This window comes from Plasmodium gonderi (assembly GCF_002157705.1).
Source record: "Plasmodium gonderi DNA, contig: Chr08, whole genome shotgun sequence".
In the NCBI taxonomy this organism is placed as follows: domain Eukaryota; phylum Apicomplexa; class Aconoidasida; order Haemosporida; family Plasmodiidae; genus Plasmodium; species Plasmodium gonderi.
In genome coordinates this window covers 929,550-940,354 of record NW_021628933.1, presented here as the reverse complement: position 1 = coordinate 940,354, position 10,805 = coordinate 929,550, and the positions used below count along the sequence as shown (strand labels likewise).

General features: G+C 32.0%; 1 protein-coding gene across 1 annotated transcript; it reads right to left on the bottom strand.

The window, feature by feature from the left end:
• Positions 1-391: 391 nt before the first annotated feature.
• PGO_081860 (oocyst capsule protein) lies at positions 392-10,462 on the bottom strand (the record flags this gene model as incomplete). The annotated part of the gene is made up of 1 exon (XM_028687408.1): positions 392-10,462. One exon carries the CDS (start codon positions 10,460-10,462, stop codon positions 392-394), a length of 10,071 nt encoding a protein of 3,356 aa, XP_028543209.1.
• Positions 10,463-10,805: the final 343 nt, after the last annotated feature.

Here is a 10,805-nt window from a genome sequence, read left to right as displayed (position 1 = left end):
TACCTCTTACAAGGATGTATCTTTACAGTATACACTAATTATATTAAATTAAAAGATGATAACTACAAATATGTCACCATGCATAAACAAAATGAAATAATAATACATGGAAATGAGTAAAAAAAACCCTCCTCATAACTATAAAAACATAGATATGATATTGGAAAAAGGGCGATGGATAAAAGATTTTTTTTTTTTTTTTTTCCTCTTCCAATGTACATAGTGAGAAAAAAAATACGAATTTTTGTGTGCAGCAAAAGTCGTACTTTATATATATATATATATATATATATATGTGTAGCTCTTATAAACTGTATAAACAGGAACTAGGCATTATACAAGACACTGATTACACACACACATGTCTTCCCCTGTGTCATTCTCCGTTTCTTCAAGGCCTTAAAATATTTCTGCAACTTCTTTGGTTGGATGATACACAATTGGAAATTTTCAGATTCTCATTGCAATTTCTTCTTTCATACTGTGTCATTGTTAAATCACCTTGCACACTTTGGATGGGAATTAAACCTTGGCCATATGCTTGATTGTCGTCATAATGGGACACACTGTTGTTATTTCCATTCATTATAGTAATCGAAGTCTTACCTTCTTTTCTGCATATACTGTTGTGCGATGCTGCTGTATAATTCATTTTGAATCCCCTCCTTTTTCTATTCTCCTCCTCGTTCACAATTTTGCTCTTCACTTGTACCAGATAAAGACCATTTGCTAATATGGAGGAAGATAATATTTCTTTCAAAACTTCTGCTTCCAAAGTACTTAAGTCAGGATTATATATTCCTGCAAATTCGTATTCACCATTTTGCAACACATTCATTCTGTAATTCCCATTTGGTATATTGTTATTATCGTTCACTTTAATATCTATAATTGTCTCTCTCACAATGCGCAAGATCTCGGGTCCATCTATTAGTTCCACTTTCTTCAAAACGATGACCTTATTTAATATCTTATTTTCCTCTACTAATGAAGATTCTGCTTCAACGAGTTCCGAACCACTAGGTTGTCTATCACTGATAGTGGCTTTTTTCTCTTGTATTACCTTACCTGCTAGATTTAATACATTTGCCTTTTCAATGGTGACCTTATACCTTCTTCCTTTCTGCATCTTTTCTTGAGACAATAGCATAACATTCTTCAATAAAGAAGAGTCCACTTCTTTTCCTTGGGCATCTTTTCCAATATATATATTTCTATTTTCATCTATTACATGTATGTAATAGTCTCCAATTGTTATGTCTCTTCCAACAATTAGAGAGAACTCTATTCCAAACACATTATCATTTGTTATGACATCATTATCCTTGTCATCACTTACACTTTTAATAGTTACATGGTAATAACTCTCCTGTGCTTCCAATGCTTTATTTAACATTTCATTAAGCTTCTTATTATTATCCTCATCATTTTGCCCCACCACATCATTATCTACGTAAATGTCAATATAGAAATCTAACAAAGTTCCATAAGAGTGATGATATGCCCACGAGTATTCTATCAGCATTCTTATATACTCTTTGTTTATATTGGGTCCATAAATATTTGTTATGAAATATGACCCATTCAAAACTTGTACATAATATCGTCCGTTACTTAATCCCGTCGCTTGACCATACAAGACTTTTTTTAACTCACACTTATTTCCTCTTCCATCATTGTGCAAAGAGACATATGCGTAAAAAGGGCGATCACCTTTATGCAAATCACTTGGGTGTTCAATAAAATCTCTATTAATGCTACTACTACTACTATTGCTACCACTCCTTTGTCCTTCTTCTTCTTCGTTGCTTTTTAAGTGTTCCCTGAATGCGTCATCAATTTGTTTTTTGTTCTCGTCTATTAAGTGTTGATGCTCCTTCTGTGCATTATATTTTTGAATAGAGTATGGATTGTCGAAATAATCTCCTTGTTTGCTTAAAAAAACTTCGTCTATATAAACAAAGTAATTATCGTCTTCCAACTTTCTTCCTGATATTTTCACAATATTTTCAATATCAGCCGAATTCATTCTTTCATCTCCCCTTGATATATAATTAATTGAGTATTTTTTATCCTTGTGTGTCATGTAATATTGTCCTGGTTTCACGTTAAATCCGTGTAAGATATACGATTCGTTGAATAGAAGTATGCCTTCATCGTCTTCTGACGAACTAATTATTTCCACTGAATAACCTTTAATTACATTATTCCCATAATGTTCTTCGTTTTTATTCACAGAAACGGAATCTATGGTTTCAGTTAAAACTATCTGATCAGTATTCATTACGTCATTTACATCTACTATCTCGTCATTTGAAATTTCTACATAATAGGACCCGTTACTTGGCTTCTTATATAACAACTTAAACAAGTCTTCGAAAAAGTACTCATCCCGAGTAAGACTTTGTGCTGCAAGATGATTACTCGCAGCGGTTAATGCATCTTCACCACTAATCATTGTATTGATCTCATCTGAAACATATTTTTCTCCATTGATCTGTATGAAATACCTAGAATCGGTTAATCCTTTCTTTCCAATAAACTTTATTACTCTGTTTTTTATATATAATGGCATTCCAGCATTGTCTAATTTATTTATGACAAGACTATAAACTTTCTCATTGTCACTATCACTCATCAATCCGACATGGGAAGTTTTGAAATTTTCCACCTTCTTAAGTTGTACATTAAACATGTAATTCTCGCTCTCTTTTACTTCCCATGCTTTGTTAATGCACCATTTGAACAATTCTGTATTTTTCAAAGGGACCTGATCAACTGTATGTGCTATGTATTTTCCTTTATTTATAAATACGTTATAATTTCCTTGTTCTCCATTTAATTCTTCATTTTGCACATTGATCACCTTTCTAAATTTTCTACCATTGCTTAAAGTGTTAAATGAATTTTCTACAATACATACAAGGGTATAGTTGCTATTACGCCTGTTTCCTCCTCTAAGATATGATTCATCAAGTTCCTCATTTTCTTCACTTTGGGTCAGATGTATCCTCTTTTTAATATTCAATTCATATGTACCATTCTTTAAAACTTTTTCATTCATCATGTCTTTGAGAAATCTATTATTTAGGACACAATCTCCTTCCAAGCACGTTGCCATAAATATCCCATCCTTCACTACTACTTTAGCTATGCTAGAATTTAAGGTTCCCGTGAGTAATGTGTACTTATCTTCGTACGCATCTTCTTTGTTTTCCTCATTTACATCTTTCCTCTTAATGCTTATCAAATAATCAACTCGTCTATTGTATTTCCTTTGAGCATACTGAATATTACCTGGCTTTAGTTGTTCTTTGGCAGAATCGATAGTCACTTTTGGAACTGCAGATGGTGCGGTTTCTGTTACTGGTGAGTTTTCTGTAACCGGTGCAGTTTCTTTAACAGGTGCAGTTCCTGTAACCGGTGCAGCTTCTGTAACCGGTGCAGCTTCTGTAACCGGTGCAGCTTCTGTAACCGGTGTTACATTTTTTGCTTTTTCTGATACTACCGCCGATTGTCCGTTTTTCCCAAACAAATTCACGTTAAATCCATTTTTCCTAAAATTGTAAATGCTATACTTGTCGTATGCCGACCCATCTTTATTTACCCTTTCCACTGACATCTTCATATCAGGGATTTTTTTCTTAGCTTCATCTGAGTCAACGATTTCTTTACCATTACTAGAAATTTTTACCATATAGTTTCCCTTGTATAGTCTCATTTGCTCACCTATTTTTTTGTATATCTCATCGAACGTTTCCCTGTTCATCAAATGTTTCTCTTCTGCGTCAGTGAGATAAGTGTCCTTATCAGACACGGTTAAAGATATTACACCCTCTCTGACGATGCACGACGTGTGAACAAGAAAAAAACACTCCTCCATAGAAGTCAAGTCTTCTATGTTTCTACTCGTACTCTGTATTGTGAGCATGAAAGATGTGCACACCTTTATATTGTTCTTTGAAGGGGACACAGTGGGTGTTGTCGTTGGTGCAACTTCTGGGGTTATGGGTACGGTATCTTCAGATGTATTTCCACTCACGGCGTTGCTACCTTCAGTACTTTCGCTACTTCCGCTACTCTCTACCTCAGGTTTCTTTTCCTTGTCAAGGTTCACCTCGTATTTATTGCCATATATATCTGTTATGACTATCTTTATTAAGGTACACGACTTTGCAAGCATCAAGGAGTATATATTATGTGTAGTTGCGTTGTTTAATCCTTTCATCCTACTCTGCAATGTTAACAAAGTAAGAGACCTCTCTTTGAATAAATTTTTGCTAAACGGGAGATTTAAAAACTCCGAATGTTTCAATTTTCTTGGGTATTTATATGCCAAGTAATCATCAATTGTGTAAATTATGGTATTCATTAAATATGATCTCAATGTGAACAATGGCTTCACAACATTGTAAGGATCTGCATGCAAAATAACAGGACCACATACATCTATTTCATACTCTGCGAATTTTGAACTGATAGTGTTGTTTATCAATTTTACTTTTATTTGAACATCTTCTACTTTAGGAACAACTACTTTATCATTTTTTACCTCGTATATAGGTCTTATAGGCATGTTTTCATATATATGTGTTCCAACAATGCCATTCATATTAGTGTCATACTCAATCACATACTTGTTGAATTCATATACTCCATTTTTTATATGCATTACTGGTACATTTCTACACACTAAGTATACAGTATTTGTCTCTAAATTAAACTTCTTTGCAAAACTCGATGTGTCATAATTCTTATGAGGGTAACATTTCAATACAAATTGATTGGTATTGTCAAAAGTATTGGCTATTAGCCCTATATACATAACATTTTTAAGAGATAGAAAATTATGTGGGGATAGAACAAGTATACCGCTTAGATATTTCCCAACTGAATCGCTATGTCCTTCATATAAGAATACATTGTTGAATGAGTTATATACATCTGGCTGCTTTTTAATATATATAGCACTATCTGTGTATGTGAAGCTGGGTACATTATATATCAAAATGTCATCAGGTTTGAACAATGGTCCGGCATTCGAAAGTGTAGGTAAAGATGATATACTTCCTCCATCACTTTCAACAGCAGCACATGTGTTTCTATTCTCTATGTAACTTGTTATCATGCGATGAATGTCCTTAAAATCAGTTTTAATCGCGGCCTCTATTAACACGGGATCTTTTCCAGTCTTATCTTTCAAATCGCTCAAGTTCTTTAGCAGTTCCATGTAAAAATTTACGTTAAATTGTATTATTGATTGTTCCTTTACATTTTTAAATCTGAGCATGTTTTTCTTTATGTGGATCGATTCTAAATTGGTAATGACGAGCATTGCCTCATTGGACGACGGCAACTTAGTGTCATTTAACTCTAGAATTTCCAAATATATTGAGTTATTTCTAATAATCTCGTTCACTTGAGGCGGTACTGATATGAAATAATATATCAATGATAATATTTCTTCTCTTGTTAGAGAATTAGCAAATTCTTTGTTCAACTGATATGGTAGTATATTGCTATCCATTTGGCCAAATAATTTCACCAAGTCATCCCTCTCAAAATTGCAAATTTGAAGTACTTCTTTCAAAATGGCACCTCTGTCTATGCAGTAATGGGTGTCATAAAATATGTTCGAAATGAGAGATTGATTATCATTTGGGATATGCAATTGACCTTTGTTCAAATACAAGGTACTACAGGACTTGCTTCCTAAATTATGTATTCCAATTGAATATACTACCTCCTCTACTATCAAACGAACTGTTCGATAAATGTCTGCAGACATTATATCTCCTCCCATATTCAGTTGAAATCTTTTTGACAATGTTAAATAACTGTTATTAATCATGTTAGCGATTTCTTCCTTGCTCTTGAAAAGTATGTCCTTTCTCTGATAATTTTCCAAGTAAGATACATAGTATGGGGAAAACCCTTCATAATCAAAATCGGGATTATGACATACTTGCAGTCCGTTATGATAATGATGACACTCTAACATTTTATCATAATACATTTCTGGCACTGTGAGATGGGGTATTTTAATTTCTGTATTCAAAATCATGCTGTATGGGTGCACAAAAAATGTTTGATATTCTACATTTATTTCCCTTACTAAATTGTCACCTGCTTTTGATACTATTATAACTTTTTCTAACATAAAGATTGAGTTACTATTCATGTTGTCTATGTACGTGCTGAACACCACAGTTTTGTCTGTCATATTGTGTGGGGCACCACCCTTCAGTAGTAATACTCGTTTTAGCTCTAAAATCTCTTTTTTGTTTATCTCCCCTACAAAGGGAATGGACAAGTTTCTAAATACGAAATAAACGGTATAATTGCTGTTGTTACCCATATTTACCTTTTCAATGTCTTCATTGCCTACTACACTAGGGAGAAAAATAAATTTTTCCATCGTAATCGACACTAATGCTCCGTGTTTGTCAAACTCTGTCGCAAATTCTGTGATCACATTTTCATTGTGATTTATCAAGTCCAGGTTAATACACTCCATGTCTACGTACATAGATTGCATTGATGATTCTTCTTTAGATACGTATCCTGATTCATTCATTATTTTCTTAGTCATGTATGAAATGTCACTTAAGCTCCAATTTACACCTAATACAACGGATGATAATACTTCACGACCTAACAATTTCTGCACTATGCTATGTCCCTTTGTTGATAATGCATGGGCATCATTATCACTCACAAATTTCTTGTCATTTATTATATACTTATAAAGTATGTGATACTTCAATGAATTTTCTACTTCATCCACAAAATTAGAACAACACAAAGCCTTCTTCTTTATTACAAGAACATCATGCTTTGACAAGTAGTACGCCATCTCGTTGATCACGTATTTCTTGTTAACATACTTAAACTCATCAATGTAAACGAAATATTTAATTCCAGCAAAAGGGGTGGTGGTGTTAGGTTCATTTGATCCATCTTCTACTGATGTGCAATAGCCACTACCGGATTTGTATAATTTCTTTGTATAAGACGATGTTAACTCCGTTATATATGCAGCAAGCAATGAAATTTCATTTATTAGTGTATCATATCTCGTTGTGTGACTTTCCAATGATATCTCAAATTTGTCTTTTAACACAGAGCTTATACTTTTCACAACAGCTTGATCGACTGGTTTTAACTTGTCCAAATTCTCCAAAACGAAACTGTCAATTAATTTAATTCCAGTTAATTCGTAAAAAAATGAATAAAAGTCGTAACTATTTGACAGATATGCCACCTTAAACATGAGTATGTAAACATTGGAAAAATACTTATTCGGGTGTTCAAGATTTCTATGTGCATACAATAAGTTTAAGTTGTTTTCATCAATGCTCACATTTAATTTATACTTTTTAACTGCTTTCAACGGGGCATGTGATTCATATATTTCCATATTTACCAAGTCAAATACATCGTGTGAATGTTCGTGTTTTTTGAAAAAGTTCAAATGTATCTTTTTGTTCTTGTGGTGTATAAAATATTTACCCAATTTTCCCTTTAACAGTACTTCTATTATCATTTGTATCGCATCACAGTTTAGAGAGTCATTCACGAGAATGTTAAATTTATTCATCAAGTATGCATATGCCCCCAAGCATTCGTAATTATACGGAGACACGTTCACAAAGTGAGGAGAAGTTTCTTGTATGTTGTATTTTTCTTCACCCTCGTAGAAGTATATGTAATCATTTAAAAATTTCATATAAACATTGGATTTTATTTTCTCATAATTTATACTTATTTCTCCAAATGGATACAATGATATATCATTTTGTTTTGATGTCTGCACATGCGTTAACAAACCCTTGTTATCTATCACATTAACGGTGTGTACTTTCACATCAATCTGTGGGTATAACCCTTGGTGAAATTCGTAGTCCTCGTCCTCATTGTTATTATCACTGTGCAATCCGTTCTGCAACTCTCCCTCTAAAACAGTGGTGAATAACTCTTTTGAACGTCTCAAGCTAATCATGTTTGAATGATTGTTTATGTAAAAACTGTTATTGTAATATGTTAAAATATAGCTTTGCTCGTGGTGTGAAGCAATTCTATGAACACTACTCTTTCTTTCTGAATTATCTAATTTGTAGACAACTTGCAACATTTCTTCGTGTCTTTCATCAAAATGTGTCCATAGATTCAGTCCTAATCGATTATTTTTTAGAGTAGCTATATTCTCAGATACAAACCCTGCATTGCTCAATACTAACTTGGTTGTTACGAGATTGCACCTATTGATGTATTCCTTACACAATGTGTCCTTGTATACTGATGGAACCGATACGTTAGGTATGATGCGTTGAGGAACTGGAGTTAAAATACAATAATAATCTTCCATTATGTTACGAATTACGGAAGGGGTTAGCACAATTTCGGGATATGGATTGATATTTATCATGTGTACACGTAGTAATCTCGTATCAAAAACGTAACCGAAGTTATAAGCAGGAAAACAAACATTTGGAAATCCTTGATTTTCTATACATATTTCACTAATTGATATATAATCCAAGTTCTCTTTAATCATTATCGGATGCTTATTATTACAATTTTCTTTGCATTCAATAGGAAAGGAAACTTTTTTAAGTACCGTTATGTCGGTCATATTTACATCTGTTCTGTCACTCTTACTTCCAATAATTTTCATGGTTACTACAGTATTGCTATTTACATATTTCGAAACACGTTTTTTTAAATTCTTCACAACCGTATCATCAACCTTGATATGCACAAAAACGGTGTATCCGAATATGCCATTGTAAAACAACTCCAACGTGACATCCTCAAATAGGACCTTGTTCGTTAGAAGATGTTTTAACATTAAATCTTCAGTTAGGTTATGCTCTATATAAAACACTGAAAGGTTACAATCCAGCTCGTACGTGTGATACATAGTTGATATGTTTGCATAACTTTTAGTAAGCCTCATAATATTACATATGTTTTGTTGTTCTTTTCGCAACTTTAAATTTATATACTTACTTAACTCCTGGGCAATAGATTTCAAAACAACTAAACATATTTCAGATGAAGATCTAAGTATTAGTTGATTATCCTTCACTTGAGCAAAATGGTTTTTTCCATATTCTGAAACAAATTGAGATTCTTCTTGAATTATTAAAACATTATTCAGATTTATTGCCTCTGCATTAAATTCATACGCAAGAGAATTTAACAATACTGCCAACTCCTCGGCATATACATTATATTCCTGATCTACATGGGAAATATTGTTATTTTTTTGCAAAGTTAGTCCAGTAGTATAGTATAGCATATTTTCATATGAAATGTTGTACAACTGCTTAAACAAGTTAAAAAGAATTCTAAACATGTGTACATATTCCATTCTATTATCCACGTTACTTTTATAAATGTACTTCTTTTGATAAAAAACAAGACTTATGTTAATTTTGACTAAACTTCCCATAACACTTCTCCTAGAAGAATAGTAGCCTCTTTTGTACATCAAAGGATGTTCAATTATGTAATTTTTATTGCTTATTTCAATGAGATTTTTACTTTCTAAACTTTCGTCGAATTTGATAAATATCGGATTCTCTGTAAACATCATCAATGATGCCTCTGTGTTACCTCTTGTAGAATTAAATTTCTTTATAAACTTATCAACCATAAGTATGTGGTAACAATTCATGCTACGTAAATCATAATGAATGTTGTAATTATCCGAGTGTGTCATTATGATACCTGAACAAGGATATACCAATTCGTTATAGTTAGAGTATAACTGTGAGTAATGTTCAAATGTCTTTTCATTTATTTCAGAATGGAAATATAAAAGTTTGCTAAATAAATAATTTCCATGTATAAATTCCTTTTGCGGAAATGTTATTTTATTTTTTTTGTCAATTCTTACTGTGTGTATAATCCTGTCTTCCATTGATGTTAAGTCAATTTCTTTATAAGTGTCATTACATTTGTTACAGTAACATTTGTCTCCGATATCATAATCTTTATGGTATATAAAATCTGCCACTTCCAAAACAATGCTGTAATGCAATGATGGAATGTTTTTAAAAATAAAATGAACACTTCCATCAATGGAAAAGTTATTTGTTAAATTATGCATGGAGACAATATCACTAGACCCTTTTTGAACTAACGTAGCTTTAATTACATGGCCACTTATTCCATGTTTTACATATATGTGATAGTCTGTTGTTTCACAAATTCTTTCGTATTCTAAGACACATGTGTTTCCAAAGGATCTTACATCTAGGATATAACGCCTTTTTCTAAATAATGACTTTGAGTCTTTCTGTTCAATGTTTTGATAGTTGTCATTACTACTTCTAACGTTACCTTCAGTGTCAAATGCATTTGCAGTGACAGAACCAAGGTCATTATACCAAGATGGATAAACTATGCCAAAGAGGCACAGAATAAGAGCATAATACAAATTTTTAATATACATTTTTGCTTTAAATATATCTAAAACATGTGCGCAATCATATTAGTTTAATTTGTAAGTAAAATTATAACATAAATTTGATCATAATATTATTATATTTATATGCACTATATATGATACATATAACTTTACCTTTATATGTATGTAAAGGTAGACATATATATATATATATATATATATATATATATATATATATATATATGTTTTTACATTTATTTCTTTGCTCTTAAAAGAGAATTTTTATTTTATAAAAAAAAATTATGAAGAAAAAAAAAAAAATTATGCAAAAATATTTTATGAAAAAATATTATAAAAAAAAATATATTTATTTTAAAATATATTTTAT